Raw genomic sequence first — 18,246 nt, 5'->3', positions numbered from 1 at the left:
TGTCACTTCACAGAATTTATTGCATACTCATTTTTTTTTTCATTAAAAGTTATGGTAGGTATATTGGCCGGCTGAAAAAACCAACTTAAACCATTCCACACAGGCATAGTTCTTACTGCACAATGGATAAATTATGAACACTTCCAAAGACACCATTCCTAAAAAAAAAAAGATTCAGAACAAACTTCTTGAACAGTATTTCAACTTTAATGGAATCAGAACAGTAACCCATCAGAACAATTCTGTACATCTCTATAAACACTTTGGAGCATGACTAAGTACCTATTACTTCCTATATACAATCACCTGAAATAATACACTGTAAATATGCCTTAACTAGAAAATACAAACATGCTTTTGCAAGATTATTTAGCTCTTTTTGAGCGTAGCTGTCGCTTGATGATTAGCTGATCACTTTCCTTCTCTTTTTGTTCTATAAAGACCTGAAAAAGATGATATTTCAAGAGTTACTCAGCATTTCTCCAGGGACAAATGACATGCACTTCTAGACCCACGTAACCAATAACATGGTTTTTCCCAGAAGCTGTTTTCAGAATTCATTTTGCCTATTATCTTTTAGTCAGAGGTCTCCAGAATAGAGACACCATTTTAGTGCATCATAATAAGCAAAAAATACTGGGAACATATGAAATCCCATTTTTTGCTGAAACAAATATCAAAGTCCAAAGAGAACAGTGATCTGAAAGCAGCTCTCACTTCTTATCTCTAATACTCATTTTGTGAAACAGGAAGTGTTCAGAAAACATATTTTTAGCTTAAATTTCTTTAGCTTTCTGACTTTCCCGGGATTCAGTCTTTAACTTTTCCTTCCACTTCCAAGCTCCTTAGCTTCTTTTGCCCTGCCTTCCTGTCATTTCTTTCAGCCTCCTGTGGACAGCATTTTGGTTACTGCTGCATCTATTCATACAATTTACAGAAAAGTCAACAGAATAACTCGGTATGGGCAAATGCTCACCAGAGCGAATGAAGGAGGACTGAACAGAATGAAGAGATGTACTTCTAACAGCCAGAGCACGCTCAGCACTTTAGTTACTGACAAAACCATAAAGCTGGATTTCAGAAACCGTCCATCAAGCCCTGGCCTATAAGACTCTCTATAGGCTGGCTTAGACAGGGCAACGCAATTTAAGCACACACAGAAGGCTACTGAAACTGTGCTTTGAAAAGCATGGCTGTATCCAAATCCTAAAGTAACCATAATAGCAGCTGGGCAGAAAAGGAATCGGAAATTACCTCAGGTGCTCACTTGCCCTGCAAAGTTCACTGTACACACAGACCTTTCTCTTCAGTGTTTCAGTCAGGCTATTCCAAATCTATGGATTCCTTCATGGTCTCTATTTCTATTATCCCTTCATGCTACTCTTAAATGAACACCAACTACTGGAAAAACAGATTAAGACTCAACTGCTGTACTAGAGGAAAAAGTAACACTCCACATACCACAGCTAAGGTATCTAAGACTCCAAATGTGAAGTGACTACTGTCGGGGTGATACAGCAAGTCAGCAGTCACCCGCAGAGAAGAGAGGTGAGAAAACAGAGACAATTAAAGTAATGCATCGGGAAGAAAAGACCAAAAGGAATGGTCAGGTAGAATCAAGACATAAGTCAGTACTTTCAAACCTCTTCTGCAGTTTGACTCGATCAGGTTTGTTCTGTCCCCCCAATAGCTTATTTTAAGCCCAGATTACAGAAATAGATTACAGCGGACAGAACACTAACCCGTAATCACTTACCGAAGAATCAGGGACATCTAGAGAGCAAAAACTGTCAGTTGAATACAGCTTTCTCTTAGCTCGTTCTGGCTCGAGCTCCTTTCCTTCGACACTTTCTGGTTCTGCAGACTTGGGAGAGCTTATTGTTGCCATCAGCTGCTTTGCTACAAGAAAAATTTTATCGTAAATCTTATTGGTTTATGAGCCTCAAAATTAATGAATAAAGGTTTAATGAATAAAGGTTTATTAAAACCAGTTTAAAAAATGAAACAGGTGTAGTCTGAAATTTAAACATAAAAATTCAGAAGTGGTATGTATTTGACTACCACAGTCTTCTATATCCAGAAACAGTTTTCTATAGCTTCAAACGCAAAAGCTTAAAGGACACATTTAAATAGCACCAAAAAAATCAATTGGGATTCAGATTTCACTGGATGTTAAATACAACAGGAATTGAAAACCAGGCTTAACTTCTTTGTACTGACAGAAGCACAAGGCTGAGTCAATTTTCTCTATGTACTTGTATAGTTTTATCAAACTAGCACCCGCTCTATGAAGAGATGAGTGTGTGCATCTTATGAGCTAGAAGGAAAGAAGAGATCCCAATCAATACTAAGTTATGCAAAAGAGGGAAAAAACACAGGACATGGTAATAAAGGTTACAAATTAGACCTCATTTGCTCAAATTAAGTATTTCCAGGGTGAAATTTTGATTAGTCTGAATCTGGCTTCCACTGATAATGACATGTTGTCCTCATGGAACCACTCTGACATGCAGAAAATTTTAAAAATCCCACTATCTTAATTTTAACTGTCCATGTTGGATAGTGACTGACCTTGTTTTAACCAGCCAAATAGTAGTGTCTTTTAGAATTTAACACTGATGATTCTTTGTGCCCTCTGCTAATTTTAATCTTTTTTTTAAAAAAACCCAGTAACTCAGAAATCATGTCTTGTGGAGCAGTTTGCTAACAACTGGCTACGTGAGAAAGGGCACAGCACCGAGGAACTGCTGACAACGGCGACGTGATGGGTAAATACCGAAAAGTATCAAAGAAGAACAAAGAACAGAAGCAAGACTATGTAGAAGGCCTTGCAGAAATCATAAGGGGTGGGATTGGTATTTAACCTTAGCAACCAAGGTATCTAACCTTAGCAACCTATAAGGAGCTTGCTTTTTGCAATATGTATGAACTAATTATTGTAGATATAAAAGAAGTGTGAGTACTAATAAAGTTGAGCCTTTGTGCATTAAATGATGGCTGGGCTCCCTCTGCGTTCTTTCAACAAATGGTGACCGCGACGTGATACGTGCCAAAGGACGTATCAGGCGCCACGAAGGATAAAGACCAGAGAAAGTGGTTCAGGTCCTTAAGCAGCGAGGACGGCGAAAGGCTACTGAAATAAGAGAAAAGGCCCGCGCCCTGGGTGTCATAAGAGGTGAACCCTGCTGATACGTGCTGCCGAGACCTGGAAAGGCTGCAACGGAAAAAATTCAGGTATGGACAGGCAAGCAGCATATGATTTAGTTGCATCCTGGCTGACACAACGCCGGGTTGAGGGAATAGATGTAAAAAAGGATCTTCAGGGGCTTTTAGCTTATGGGGTAGAGCAAGGTTGTTTTATTAATCCACATACAGTTCATGAATTATCGGAATGGCGAAAATTTGGAGATAAATTATGGGAATTAACATTGAATGATGATAAGACAGCAAAAAAGTTGGGAAAGTTATGGAGGGTGGTTCATAATGAATTGCTAAGGTATCAGGCTGAAAAAAGAGCTGCACAGGGCGCAGTTGCGGCAAAAGAGAAAAACACCAGATATGGGGAGGAGGAAACTAGGTGGCCATTACCGCCTACGTTTCGTGAGCTTGTTTTACCACCTTTGCGTTCCGAAGAGACGGGACAGGAAAGCTCAGAACGAGTTCTCCCTACCGCTCCCCCCGCCCCCGTCCTGAGTAGCCCTGACGCGTCCAGCCACACTGTGACGCCGGAAAGCGAGAATTCTACTCCTGGCTCAGAAGATGGGCTGGGGATAGAGATCGCTAAAGAAAGGTGTCGGGCTTGGAATGCATTGGCACGAGAGGGGTTAGAAAAAGGGGATGAGGCGATGACTCAGATGGCGACAGCAATGGCTTTTCCAGTTCAGTTTCAGCCGAACCCAGCTGGTGGACTAAATGCTACTGTTACGGCATTAGATTGGAAGCTTTTGTCACAATTGCGCTCTACAGTGAGTTCTTATGGTGTTACTGGTGAACCGGTTCGTCAAATGTTAGATTATCTCTGGAGCACTCAACTTCTTTTGCCTGTAGATTGTCGGGGTATAGCAAAGTTAATTTTCTCTCCTAGTCAGTTGTTGTTGTTTAATGCGCATTGGCAAGCGAAAGTATTAGAATCGGTAGCGGTACAGCGGCAAGCAGGAGATCCATTACAAGGGATCACAATGGATGAATTAATGGGGTTAGGACCTTATGCTAGAGTAGAAGCTCAAGCATTGCTCGGTCCGGATAAGGTGAGAGAGGCAATGAGGTTAGTGAGAGAAGCCATAGAGCAAGTGAAAGAACCAGGCGGAGTTCCAATGTATATGGGGATTAAGCAAGGGAGAGAAGAGACCTTGGGCAGTTTTGTAGATAAGTTGGTAAATGCAATTGAGAGAGCAAGAGTACCTATCCACATGCAGGGTGCTCTCTTAAAACAATGTATTTCACAAAATGGCAATCCTGCTACAAAGAGTTTACTGAATACATTAAGGGCAAATTGGACTGTAGAGGAGGCACTTGAAAAGGCATCATCGATACCCACTGGACCTCAGGCTTTTCTTGTAGAGGCAATAAAGAAATTAGGGGAAGGAATGAAAGAACAGGCTCAAGCTACTCAAAGTCAGGTTATGGCAGCCCTTGCGCCTCTCCAGACCTCGCCAGCAGGTAGAGTGCAAACACCTCAAAAGGGGCAGCTGCGGTGTTACCGATGCGGAGCTCCAGGGCATGTACGAAAGAGTTGTACAGCCAGAAATGTATGGTGTCAAACTTGCCGATCCAACTCCCATAATGAGGGGGCTTGCCACAGACGGTCGGGAAACTCCACACGGAGCGCGTTCGCCGGCCGCCGCGCGACGACGAAAATTGCAGCCGCAGCGCAGTCCTTCAACCCGCCACCCGGGGAAGTCTCGGGTTGGACCTGGCAGCAGCAGTAGATGTTATTCTGTTAACAAATAATCCTCAAACAATATCTACGAACGTACGAGGACCTATCATCATTAATGGGAGAGCCATGGGAGCTTTATTATTAGGAAGATCATCGGCATCACAATGTGGACTATTTGTTTTACCGGGAGTTATCGATGCAGATTATGAAGGTGAAATCTATATTATGGCATATACACTGAATCCACCAGTAAAGATTGCACAGGGACAACGGATTGCACAGCTGGTGCCCCTGCCACAAGTGACTCAAACAATACGACCAGTAACTGAGGAGAGTCGCGGAAATAAAGGCTTCGGATCCACAGGAAGCCTGACCCTGCTAACACTGAATCTGAGTACGAGACCCAGAAAGACTGTTCACCTGTCATTTCAAGGGGATATCTTTGTGTTTCTACACCAACAGGCACCGCATGGGTTCCAGCGAGATGGGCGAAACCTGCCGCACCTCCCAATGACGCCGGAAGAGAGACAAGTTCATCGACAGCGACTGAAGATTCAGCCGGTTCTAGCGGGGATTGAGAGTCTACTCGGACATTCACTTTACTGGACAACGCTGTCAGATGTTTGGGGAATTATTGGATGGTTAAATGTTAGTGTGACAAGGGTTAGTCACGCTTGCTTAGGCTGCCAGAGTCAAGACCATAAGGCCTGGGTAAAACTATTCTGTGGGGGGTGTGAGAAAAGATATTGGATACATCAATCACAGCTATATTTTGGGTCAAGGTGCATTAATTGTCGTAATGCATGGATTCATGAGAATCCACTGAGTGCACTTGCAAGGTTCACAGGACAGCCAGCTCAAGAGTGTCTATATCTGTGGGAAAATCAGGAGTCATTATTCTTGTCAGCGGCTGTTTGGTGGTTACAGCATCACGGACAGCGGCTAGTGCAAGAATCAAAATCTGTGCACTTACAGACTGAGTGTTTCATACATAGTGCTATCCCTACATGGATGCAGGTTACTCCCCGTAGGTGGGGACAGATGCAGAGACGATATCTAACAATAGGGAAAAAGGTAAAACAATGAAACAAAGAGGTATAATTTGTCTTTACATTCTCACACTAAGTGGAGCAATAGATGCATTGATGAGGTTTAGTCAGCCAAGGGAAAATGTGTGGGTAACGTTGGCCAACTTGACAGGACAGTCATCACTCTGTTTGGCTTTAGGAAGTATCAACCATCCATTCCGTACTTGTTTGGTTGGACTTCCAGTGTGGAAACCTGGAGAGTTTTGTAGTTATGTTGTGAATCAGACACTATGCAGTGCGGCTTATACAGAGGATGATGGGAAACATCAGTGTGAGCTTATATTATCACTAAATACAACATTAGAATCCCCACCTGAGGAATTGGAGCTTTTTGGAAGTGCAAATGCTAGCATAACAACTGAAAGAACTGGAAAATGGGTCAGCTTTCTGCCAAGGCAGGAACACCTTAATACACACAGGAAGATGTGGGCTTCATTAGATTCAGCATTAGACCCTGGTAATGTGTATGAGCAACTATATTCAAGCTGTAATGGTAGCAACATAACAACAGCAAGAGAGCTACCAACAGGAATCTTTTTAATATGTGGTGACAGAGCCTGGAATGGTATACCGATACATCCACAGGGAGGTCCCTGTTACCTGGGACGACTAAGTTTATTTCACCCGAATATGTCTGCCTTGATGAAACTTACTAACAGAACCAGGACGCAGCGGTCCATACATGAACTAGATTGTAGTGGGATAGGAGAGCCACGATTCTGGACAGAATTTACACAGGTGTTAGTTGCAACTATTTTGCCAGGAGGAGCGGCTAATAAAGCCATGAACTTAGCAAAACAGATAGGATGTTGGGCAAAAGATGAGCTTAATCGCACTTCTGAAATTTTAGATCGGCTTACAGCAGATGTAGAAAGTGTTAACCATGCAGTATTACAAAATAGAGCAGCTATTGATTTTTTGCTTTTAGCACAAGGCCATGGATGTGAGGAATTTGAAGGAATGTGTTGCATGAACCTGACAGACAATTATTCTTCAGTCCATGCAAAGATTAGGAAATTGCAAGAAGGCCTGCACAGCTTGAAACAAGTAGATGGATTAGGGATTGAAAGCTGGTTAAAAGAATGGGGACTTTCAGGATGGTTAATATCTCTGATCAAGTCTATAGGGGTAGTGATCTTGGTAATTGTGGTTGTACTTTTGATGTTGCCATGTATTGTCAGTCTTCTGCAAAGGGCCCTGCAGAAGACTGCCTCTGCAATATTTTTAGTACAAGTGCAAAAAGAAAACGGGGGAGATGTGGAGCAGTTTGCTAACAACTGGCTACGTGAGAAAGGGCACAGCACCGAGGAACTGCTGACAACGGCGACGTGATGGGTAAATACCGAAAAGTATCAAAGAAGAACAAAGAACAGAAGCAAGACTATGTAGAAGGCCTTGCAGAAATCATAAGGGGTGGGATTGGTATTTAACCTTAGCAACCAAGGTATCTAACCTTAGCAACCTATAAGGAGCTTGCTTTTTGCAATATGTATGAACTAATTATTGTAGATATAAAAGAAGTGTGAGTACTAATAAAGTTGAGCCTTTGTGCATTAAATGATGGCTGGGCTCCCTCTGCGTTCTTTCAACAATGTCTTACTGTAGGAAAGGATAAAAATATATTCTTCAATGGAAAGTCCTAGCAGTTAATTTTCCCAAGGCTATGCTTAAACTTAATGAAATCCATTAATTGCTTCATAGCCAGTTTATTGAAGTCTTCCACATATTTTCAGGAGATACCAGCTTTCAGACTCTGGAGAACTAATCTTCCTCTCCCACATACATACTTCAAAAAACATTAACACAATTTCCACAGAAACAAAGCAGGAGGCGGGGGAGGGATTGCTTATGGAACAAGGTCAGATCTGGGTTTGAATTCAACTCTTGATTTTTTTAGATCAGCAGGTCAGGTTTCTGAAATTGCCTTTAACTGTTTTACTGTAAGCAAGAACAAAGTAACTCAGACATTTTGAGCTTACCATTGCTTTTAGGATCGATTTATCCGCACATACTCCACACTGCATCCTTCTGCTCTACCTGGCTTACCTTTCACACTTAACCTAAACTTTAGAACCATGTGGTCCTTGTAATCCAGTCGGCCTCTTCTACTCTGCAAGATTCAGCAGAGCAGGCCCCAGCTCAGACTCCATTGTTTCATAAATGAAAGAACAACTGGATGCAGCAGACGTGGCCTTTAACAGCACATACATTAACAGATTACAGTAGAAAAAAGCTCTTCTACAATACCCAGATAACATGGAATAAGCCTTATTTATTCTGTACAAACCTTTAGAGTGAATAGTAATAGGAGAACTTTGGAAAAAATCTCCAATTTTTTGTAGTGTTCCATCTTTCTTTTTAGCTGACTTTTTACTTGAAGTAGATTCTTGCTTTCTTAAGGGGTATTCTTTTCTTTTCTTCTGTGTAGAAGACATCTGTACAGAAATACAAGATCATTGTTTAAGTCGAAAAGTTGACTTATCTTCAAGTTTAATTCCATTTTGTTTGACTTCAATGTTATTTTCAAGCTGACATTTTGAGCTTTGCAACTGATACCTCTGTTCATTACACTAATGATACTGCCGCAGCAAGCAATGTAGACAACCTTATTTTATACCCAAAAGAAAAAAAATCGTCAGAGTTTCACAGAATACATTTAAGGGCATGAGTAATATGGGAAACAAATAGTTTCTTTAAAAAAAAAAAAAAAAAGATTCAAAGTTTTAGAGTGTTTCATTAGACCAGCTGCTCTAGTTATAAAACAGAAGAAAACTGATGGTGAAAATAAATCTACTGTCCACCCTTTGAGCCTGCCCAGGTTACTACTAAGGCCTAAAATCGTATTTTTATAGTTGTCATGCATATAGATGACACAAACCTTAGTTTTACTTCAAAAGGAATTGCCTATAACATGACATATGCTAAGAGTATGTTCAAACTAGTCTTCATAACTACTCAGCATGCAACATCCTTCCCTGTGAATCCCTGTAGGCTGCAGCCAGTACACGTTCTGGCAAATACAGACTGACTGTCCTTGGTTAGCTTAGAAAGTTTAGTAGGAAAACAACGTACGTGTTTAAGAATCCTATTAAAATACATAGATAAGATACTGCTGCATAAGAATGTTTGCTCCTTTCACAAGTCCAGAGATTTGAGAAGAGATTTGACAAGCCAACACACAAATTGAAATTAATAAATCTAAGTGTAAATTCAGATTTATGGTGACAGGTTGGTAGCACAGTGCCGTTGTTAAGCTGTCTTGTAATGACATCTTCTATCTTGTGGAGTGGTGCCAAGCGTTCCGATAACCAACAGCCATACCAACTGATAACATCAGAACATGGAAAGAGGATTTTGTTCTCTAATTAGAAGGGAGTCTCTGCAAAAGATTTGGGTTTGTTTGTTTCTAAAAAACCAAGAGGGTTTTGTTTTATTTTTTTAAAAATTTGACATGAGCAGTATGTGGTTATTTTAGCACTACAGATTTCCCCTCAGTCCTTAGTTTTAGTTTTTACAATGCTTTTCAGTTTTAGGAAATTTAAACCAAATTGTGTCTTCAGCAGACTTTAACAGTTAAAGTTACTGAATCATTTTATAATCTATCTCTGTTTGACATATGTAACATGAAGATAAATATTTAAGGGTAACATTCAGGTGAATAAAACAGCAATAAAATACTTTTAAAATTAGTTCCACGTTATTGAAAAATTACTTAGCTAACTGTCATCCCATCGGGGTATGAACATCTATACTATGAGAGGATTTACAAATGGATTGGTAAAACGGTCTTCTCAAAACATGGGTGACTGCGTTAGAGGAAATATATCCACCTGTAGAGAAGGTTCAGTGCTTTTTCAGTGCCTTCAGAAGGATGATTATTTTTACACTGACTTTTCCAGCAGCCTACGAGAATACTCCTCTCAAAGAAAATTGGTTCAAGACATTGGAAGTTTAAATCAAATCTGGACATTATTCCAGAATGAAGTGTTCAATTCCAGATGAATTAACTTACACAGCTTTTAACAGTTACTTTTGCAATCCAAGTTTAACAAAATGAGTTTATTGAAGTACTGTTGAACACTAATCACTGAAGTGACCATTTCCCTTAACTATTTTACTAAGAGATTAAAAAAACATCACTTGAGAACACTTGAAGGAGAATGCTAGAAAAGCATCAGACACTTCACTCCCCAGCTGAGACTCAAAGCATCACTTACCACTTATGCAGATGATCCACAGGTCATCTCCCTTATACTCACCTGTCAGCTGCAGAAGTCCTTAGAAGTAAAGAGATTCATAAGCCCCACAAGTAGGATTACAAGTATGTAAGTACCACCACAATGAGGTGTCGGGGTTTCAGAGCCTTTGTAAGTGTCTTGGAGATGTGTTCGTGCTAGTGCTGATAAAAGGCAGAGGAAAGAAATGTGCAGTTCAAGTAGGAGCAGAAAAGATTTTTACCACCCTGAACTGCTGTGAAGCCTTAGTCTCGCACGTAAACACCCCAGCACACTAGGAAGGCTGGTGCATATATCCTAGCACAGCTGAAGGAATTAAAGAGGAATTAAGGTCTACAGAAAACAGGGAGATTCAGGTGCTCGTGCAATTAGTTCTGTATATTCCCTCTAAGTACAAAAAGATCAAAGAAAACACAGACTGCAGAAAAAGTCAAAGGAAGTGGTCTTGAAACTCTGAAATGCATTGATTAAGCCCAGGGGGTTAACTTGTAACTGACTATTAGAAGAGATTATAATTGATACCAACGGTTGCTTAAACCAAAAGAAGCAGTTCTATTGAACTGGTCTGTAATCCTGCAGATCACAGCCAGAGACAGAAGCAAATAGTAAGAGCAAGGAGAGAGAAATGTAAAAGGTAAAGAGGAAGTACCAATCAGGGACAAGCATCCAGAGTCTGGATAAACTGAAATCTATGACTTTATTCAACATAGGCCAGAGATCCACCACTGGGCAGGGAGCAGGGCATGGGGGGGAAGAGGTTTAAATATTCTCTGTATATATCCTTAGGATCTCAGTGAGAATCAAAAGGATAGGATTTTAACAAATGATCAGAGTAATAAATTGAAGAACTGCACAACACATTTTGTCAGTTGGTCTAGGTCATACCTCATCCATCTCTTTACTCGTCCTTTTCTTTCTTGGCTTGAGCACTTTAACTGTAACTGGTAAGGTGCTGCCCTGGTGTTTCACCTCCATCTTATCGGGTTCCAGAGGTGTGAACTGAATTTCCATCTCTGGTTTTGGGAACCAACTAGTATTTCCACTTTCTGTGGACACTTCTGAAGAGTCAAGGGCAATTTCTGAATGCTCCTGCAAATACATGGAAATTTTAAGAACACAAGTTTTAAAATAACTGAGTTAAAAAACCCATAATACATATCTTCCCCCAATGGATTGCAAAGTAAGCATTCCATTTCCCAGCTGTTCACTTTCAGAACACTTCTAATTGAAGGAATCTACTTCAACCATAGCAGAGTTTAACCCTTACTTTCTAAATCTTTGTTACATTTTTTAAAATGTAACGAAGTTAACGTTTCTATCCACAATCACAGAACTTGAACTCAGCCTGATACTTTGTTTCCAAGTCATTTTGCTCAAGGGCAGAGACAGTCACAGTTTTCACAAGTAGCAGTAGTAGAATGGACATGACTTTCACCTTAACTCTGCTGCTCCTTAGGAGCTAGGCAGTAGTGGGAGCTTTTGAGAGAAAAGTATAACCTTTCTCTAGCCTATCTTTAAGGAACTCTCCCTTCCCCTTCTACACCAGAGAAGCTGTGTAAGTAACAAGGTCCAACTAGCAAGCTACAAGCCAAATTCAACCTGTGAGAGGCTTCTACATCACTACCTGTTCTCTGGAGGAAGAGCAGGCATTAAGGCAGCCCGCAGCCCACAAGCTGAAAACCTTGTCTCGTACCTGCTCACAGCCAAACCGCACGGACTGCACAGGGAGGGGGGGATGGAAAAGTCAGTTTGCACAATTCTTCTTCCTCAGCAGCACTTACCTTCCACCATCCACCCAACCCGTTTTTCTTAGCAAAACCAGCAAGTTAGAGCTGTGGTCCTCCCAGCTCCTGCATCTCTGTGGCAGCAGTTCAGCTGCTGGCTAGCATACAGGAATGGATTCAGCAGCTGTTTGAATGAAACCTGAAATATAGGCTTTTGGGGTTCTTGGTGGTTAGAAACTGCAGGTGGCTGCTACTACTGCTGCTGGTGGGGTCCCAAACAGAGCAGCTGCTCTGGCTTCTTTAAGGGCACTCTCCTCTCAAAAAGGAAAGTGATCAAAGCTCATGGAAAGCCCAGAGATAGTCACATTCTGCAACAGGCTCTGCTGGGATTCTGAGTGGGGATACGAGCACCACTGCATTCCCAAGAATGGAGTTGGCTAACAAAAACATTTTTCTTTATAACTGCTACTTCATGAGAGTTAGCCATCAAAAAGTTACGTAGCAATGGCTAGTGTCATTAGCTAACACAGCTACACACAAGAATCCTGTAGTGGAAGAAAGCAAATCCAATCTGACCTGCTACTGCTCATCCATTTAAAATTTTTTCAATAATAATCAGCCACTTCATAAGCATTGGTGAGAGGTAGGATTTCAAGAGCATGCAGCTGAAGTCAGATATAGCTATTCACATGATTATGTTATACATCTTTTATTTCTACCAAAAGCCACTAAAATCAGGTGATCTGATCACCAAGAAAGGTATTTGCAGAATAAAACTTTAGAATTATTCAGACAACAGGATACATTTTCTTCCCTATTCTGCATTTAGCAAAACCCATACAACTGCATAAAATTTTTAAATTTCAGTTTTGTACCTACCTCACTTAATGAAGAGGCACTGCTAGGACATCGAGATAATGGATAATTCCCTTTAACTGCATCATATCTAACTGGAATACTTTGTCCAAGTATAGGATTAGTCCTGCTTTGTTTTTCCATAAACTGTAAATATTTAGAATGAGAAAAGATTATGCTAAACTGTAAACCTCAAAATATTTTGATTTTTCTAAAGCTACAATGTAAAAGCTCAAGTGCAGACAGCTAATGAACACCTGGGCTGAGAGACAACACAAGTTTAAGGCAGTAACCTCTACTCACGATGCCATCATGAGATGTGCCCTGCTGGGTCTCACCAACAGTCTGTCTAGTTCAATATTCTGCCCCAAGAGTGGCAAAGGGAGATGCTATTTAAGGATAACATGGTGATCCTGGTCACCTTGTCATCTGTCCTCTCCATACTCTCCCAGCATTCTTAGCTGTGCATTACAATTGTCAGAGTCTACACCACTGCCTAACCCTCAGAGTATCCATTTAAAAATATATTGATCGATTTTTACTACAAAATTTTTCTAATCCCTGCTGACAGTAACTGTTTCCACCACCTCCAGAAGATTACTAACTGCTTCATATAGGAATATGTTATTTTAGCTGTCTTAAAATTACCTCCTATTGGTTTCATGAAGTGCTGCCCAGTTCTTGCAGGATTTTAGCAAGGACAGTTCTACCCATCGCAGCCATGATTTTGTAAACCTCAGTCCCACAACCCTCTGGTGGCCTTAACCTCTCCTAATCACAGTGCCAGCTTCTTAGCCTCTCCTCACAAGGCAGGAGACACACATCGTCTTGATCACCTTAGATTTTCTTCTTCACTCTCTTTCCTGAGTATTATTTGACTTCCCCCCAAAACTCTACCCCATTCACTTCACACCATAACAGTTTCTCACATGAAAATCCTGGTAGTAGCCTCTCCTTATTCATAACATCAAGTACTGTGGCTACTGGCTTGAGGTAAATACTTCAGCACCAACTGTTCACAACAATTCTTCTCTGTAACTAATTTTATAGCAAAAATAACTAATTTTATGGTGCTCTCTTAGCTGCCATTACAAAGCTGTATAAAGCAATAACCATTCTGAGAGCTCCTCTCTACTCCCTCATACATCACAAGCTTTATCTATACGGCACCAGCTGAACTGACGAAGGAGCAAGAAACTGGCCAGTCTTATTTGGCAGTAGACAGGAGAGAGATGAAGAGATGCATTTCATCATTCAGCCCAGTTCTGCCACAAGAGGAGAATCGCATCTTCTAGCAGCCAGGGGAGGGTCTGCTAGAAATCCATGTTCAGCTCTCTTCATTACTAGTTAGCAATGGAATCACGGAGCATTAATTCAGTTTAACAGGAAAACTACCTCACTGAATACTGCTCACGTAGCACACAGGGATTTGGTCAGAATCAGAAGGCTCAGTACAGGTGCAAGCCTTTTAATTTTTGTTCAGGAAATATGCAAAGTCGATCTTTTCTTTGTGTAAACTTCAAATATTGTTTTGTTTTTAAGTAAGATGCAAGATACCGTTCTGTTCTTGTGAACCCCATACGGGCTGGCAGCTCTAATTACAGAACCATCTCTACTACCACACTATAGGTGGTATCAGGAAAGTTGTCTGAGCTGAAATCCCCTTAGCACTGACATAACCAAACAGAGGTGACATCACAAATATTATGTCTTCAAATCTCTAGAATCTGGATTAGTTAACTAGTTTTTCCCTCAGGTACAGAAGTTTTATAGTGTATAGAGAGGTGGTATTCTCTTAACTAAAGTACTTCTTTTTCTGAGAGGGAACTTGAAAGAGGGAGAGAAGAATGAACAAGAACTCAGAACTAATGATATAGTTAAAGTACGAAGAACTACAGAAAGTAACTTTTGGGAGATTCCCCATGTTGATGAAATATATACTGAGAAAACAACAAAACAAAGATGTTACTAACAACATATCATTAGTACATACTTTCTATAAATATAACAAACATACCTCTTTGTTTACAGACTGATCTATTTTATCTTGTCCTTCAGGTAAAGGTACTTCTGCCAAAGACTGAAGACTTTTATGATTAACGCCTTGTTTCAATTCCTTTATAAAGTCATCTTTCTCAGCCAGCTGTTTTCTTAGTTCTTCTGTATCAGTTCCCTCATCCTAATAAACATAGCAAAAATTGCCACAAATTGCAGGATTGGCAAAAGAAATTAACATGTGCATGAGCATCGTTACAATTACTCAGTAGCACCAGTTTTAGAATTGCAGGTCAAACAGCCAGCTGTCCAACAAAAAGCCAACAACTTCATGTATGAGTGGCCTCTACTTAAAGCCAAGAAAGGTCATACAACAGCCTGGGAAGATGTCATGCAAAATTTTTTATTTTACTTTACTGATGTAGTTCACCTCCCATTTGAACTTTATAAAAGTTCACCTGCCATTTGTTCATGAACTTCTTGGTTCTGTGCAAAAGGCAGCAGATGTGATAGTTGTTTCAGATTTCCAGTCCAATCAAATCGCAATGATCAAACAGACTTGAGTGTTTATTTGAACTACTGAGTGTTTTGAAACTTCAGTTACTGTTACAAATTCAGTTTCAGAAAAGCATAAAGCTTTATATTAGCTGCAAACAATTTCAATATGTTTGAAATAGAGCCAAAATGTAGTGTTTTGCAGAATTAGTGAATAACAAAAGAAAAACCACAAAAACCAACTACAAAAAAAATCCCTCAGAAACAAGAGAGAGAGAGAATGAGAGAGGACCTTTCCTGAATCCTTCACCGCCGCTTGTTTCAGTTCCGCTATTTCTTTATCTTTTTGTATGGCGATAGAAGCCAAAGTCTCGAGCTGTACTTCCAAAGCTTCTACTAACTGATCTCTTTCTTCATGCCACTTTTGAAGATTGCTGGCCTTTTCTACCAGCTGTGCAGCAAGTCTTTCCTGAATGGGGGAAAAAAAAGGTTAGATTTGAACACCACTTCTACAAACCATCTGAACTGTTCTGACAGCTTAGTTTGGCATAGTCAGTACTATCTTATGGCCTTAGTAGACTTGAGAGCCTATGTAGATCTTAAAAAGCTCACACAGAACTAGTTTCACTACAAATATACAAAAGCAAACCATGCTTCAAATGAGAAAAAACGGTATCTAAATTGATACTCTTTGTGAAGAGAATTTTTGTCAAGAACCACCACTCCTGCTTGCCCACTTTCTGATTTTATTACTGGAAAGTCTCAGGCAAGCAAAGTCACAGACAAAGTGAAAGTAGTCCCAAGCTCCTAACACCCCCCTGTACTGATTGCAGGTCCAGAAGGTCATTGCTAACTACTTCTAGATGCAAGTACAGTTTTAGATTGCACAGATTCATACAATAATTTCATATGCTTAAGAAATTACAACCTTGATACAGCCCAGTGACCAGGCAAGGTATCCACCTTGTTATTAACTATCAGTCACTCTACTTTGAAAGTGATATGGAAGCAAAACCACTAGCATTTTGACCAAGTATTTTTACTGGAAAGAAGCTTTTTTTGTCAACTACTGCTTGCTTCTTCTCTTCCTTCTAAAGCCTCATAGGCTTCCCCCCCCCCCTTTTTTTTTTCCCAGAAAAGCCAAGCAACAAATATTGTTTTTCAAGGTATGTTTTCTCAGCTTCATTAAGTAGCAATTCATTTAAGCATAGGTTACTTATTGGTGTTTTACACACAAGATGAAGTTTGAAGAATTCATAGCAAGGCAGTGCTGGTGACAGGATAGAAAGGAACAGGCACTTTCACTTCCATTAGGTGTTATGCTTTTTCATTTTGTGCCACTCCTGTTCTTCCCTTTTCACATGGAGATGATCTCATGTAGGCTTTGCCATGTGATAAATGAGGGGACTTTGACAAAGGCCAGCTCCCCTCAAGCGCCCACACTGTTAACACTTGACACGAGATCTGCTCTGTACTGAAGACTTACGCTAGAGGACTCTGCCGAGACCTCCAGTCACTTACAATTTCTGCTTGTTGCTCTACACAACGTTTTCTGTCCTCCGCAAATCTTCTCATTTCTCTGTTGCGATGGCTCTCAGCTTCTTTCACTTCACTTATGAGTCTCATTTTTTCCTCCAGCCAATTCCTTCTTTCAGTTTGATACTTTGCCTCATTCTCCTATTTTAGTGGAACCAGAAATAAAGCCATAGGCAGAGATTAAGCAACACAAAAAGAAGTCTTAAAATCCAGATTACCATTAAACACATTAGTTTCAAAAAGATAACAGAAATACTAGCACAGTTTTACTCCAGCATATTCCCAAGTGCAAGCATTACATTCTCATTTGTTCTTTTCCATTTAAAAAGATTGTGTAGCAGTTTTCAGAACTTATTATTCAGACTGGCATGTCTTCAGGGAACAGACTTTTCTTCCTCTAAAAATGCTGTGGGTAAGTCACAAACACTATTAAAGTTACACCAAAGGTAATGGCAAAAAGACCCTTTTTACTTACAAATTCCCAAACTTTTATATTGCCTTGCAGGACACGTTAGGAAACCTACTTCAAGACTGAAAGGCAAAAAAAGCAGCACAATTTGAATGGTAAACAGAGATAGTGTGTAACCAGGAATGTTACTTCAATCCACAGCAACTTTGCCTCCTTCTCTACCACAATCAAACCTTTTGTCAGACATTCTCCCACACAAGACAGGAGGCACCTGAAAAGCTGCCTGGGAAAAAAGTCTACTTTCTAATCCAAGGAGAATTAAGAGGTAAACCCTCAGCCTAACAGGAAGGGCTTACAGGTCACACAGCAAGCACAAGATCTTTAAAGAGTCTGATTTATTTGCCCAAGCAACTGATGGGAAAAAGGTCTGAAACAATCCAGCTCCTGACATCTGTTCAGGACAGCTGTAAGAGGAGCCCGGCTAGAGAAGCACCGTCCATGGCAGCACACCACAGCGAAGGGTGCACTGCACTGTGGGGCATCAGTGATGCTGTGTATTACACAGACACCGCATCCAGACTTTGCTGCACTGGCACACTGCAGTTTTTAGAGGAGGTTTCCTTCACCAGTGTAAGAACTTGCCACATCATGCCCCAGCTCTTGAAGATAATGACACAAAAAAATTTAGACTTCTAAATGAAAGTTATGGTTTTAAACCTAAGTATGAATTACATCACCATATTTTACCTTCAGTTCTTTTTGCAGTTTTATTAATTTCTCATTTTCATCTCTGTTTTTTTCCGTGGTGTTGCTCATCTCTTGCTGCCAGTCAGTATTGCTCTGGTTATTCTGCTTCCATTGTTCTAGTCAGTACACAAAATGAGGTTATATAACACACAGTTTAAATGCATATTTGACCACATTCACATCCTTCTACTGAAGTTACTTGGATTTATCAGCTATGACCACAAAGGGACAACAGAAGCCGTTAACTGTTAGAAGTTTGTTATGTCCTATATAAAATTAATGC

The 18,246-nt window shown here is 40.4% G+C and overlaps 2 protein-coding genes across 2 annotated transcripts; both read right to left on the bottom strand.

Moving 5' to 3' along the window:
• Positions 1-166: 166 nt before the first annotated feature.
• LOC141936808 (kinesin-like protein KIF20B) lies at positions 167-8,841 on the bottom strand. Its single transcript, XM_074854135.1, has 3 exons — positions 8,255-8,841; positions 1,757-1,899; positions 167-443 (listed from the first exon to the last, which is right to left on the bottom strand). Exons 1-3 carry the CDS (start codon positions 8,400-8,402, stop codon positions 366-368), a joined length of 369 nt encoding a protein of 122 aa, XP_074710236.1. The 5' UTR covers positions 8,403-8,841; the 3' UTR covers positions 167-365.
• A 5,079-nt stretch (positions 8,842-13,920) lies between these two features.
• On the bottom strand, positions 13,921-18,032 carry LOC141936822 (kinesin-like protein KIF20B). Its single transcript, XM_074854145.1, has 4 exons — positions 17,964-18,032; positions 16,793-16,948; positions 15,564-15,740; positions 13,921-13,959 (listed from the first exon to the last, which is right to left on the bottom strand). The coding sequence occupies exons 1-4, from the start codon at positions 18,030-18,032 to the stop codon at positions 13,921-13,923; spliced, it is 441 nt and encodes a 146-aa protein (XP_074710246.1).
• Between the last annotated feature and the right edge of the window lie 214 nt (positions 18,033-18,246).

This window comes from Strix uralensis, chromosome 34, assembly GCF_047716275.1.
Source record: "Strix uralensis isolate ZFMK-TIS-50842 chromosome 34, bStrUra1, whole genome shotgun sequence".
Classification (NCBI taxonomy): Eukaryota; Metazoa; Chordata; class Aves; order Strigiformes; family Strigidae; genus Strix; species Strix uralensis.
The sequence above is the reverse complement of the archived record's forward strand: the minus strand, read 5'-3'. Positions and strand labels throughout refer to the sequence as shown.

Bases quoted from the DNA above. Each gene is read 5' to 3' on its own strand.
- LOC141936822 (XM_074854145.1), bottom strand. From the start codon at position 18,032: ATGAGCAACACCACGGAAAAAAACAGAGATGAAAATGAGAAATTAATA. The intron at 15,741-16,792 runs GTAAGTGACTGG...TCCCCCATTCAG, and splicing joins TAGAGCAACAAGCAGAAATT to GAAAGACTTGCTGCACAGCT. The intron at 13,960-15,563 runs GTCCTCTCTCAT...CTCCTTCGTCAG, and splicing joins CGGTGAAGGATTCAGGAAAG to TTCAGCTGGTGCCGTATAGA.
- LOC141936808 (XM_074854135.1), bottom strand. From the start codon at position 8,402: ATGTCTTCTACACAGAAGAAAAGAAAAGAATACCCCTTAAGAAAGCAA. The intron at 1,900-8,254 runs GTTTGTACAGAA...TTTTTCTTGTAG, and splicing joins TATTACTATTCACTCTAAAG to CAAAGCAGCTGATGGCAACA. The intron at 444-1,756 runs GTAAGTGATTAC...CATCTTTTTCAG, and splicing joins TAGATGTCCCTGATTCTTCG to GTCTTTATAGAACAAAAAGA.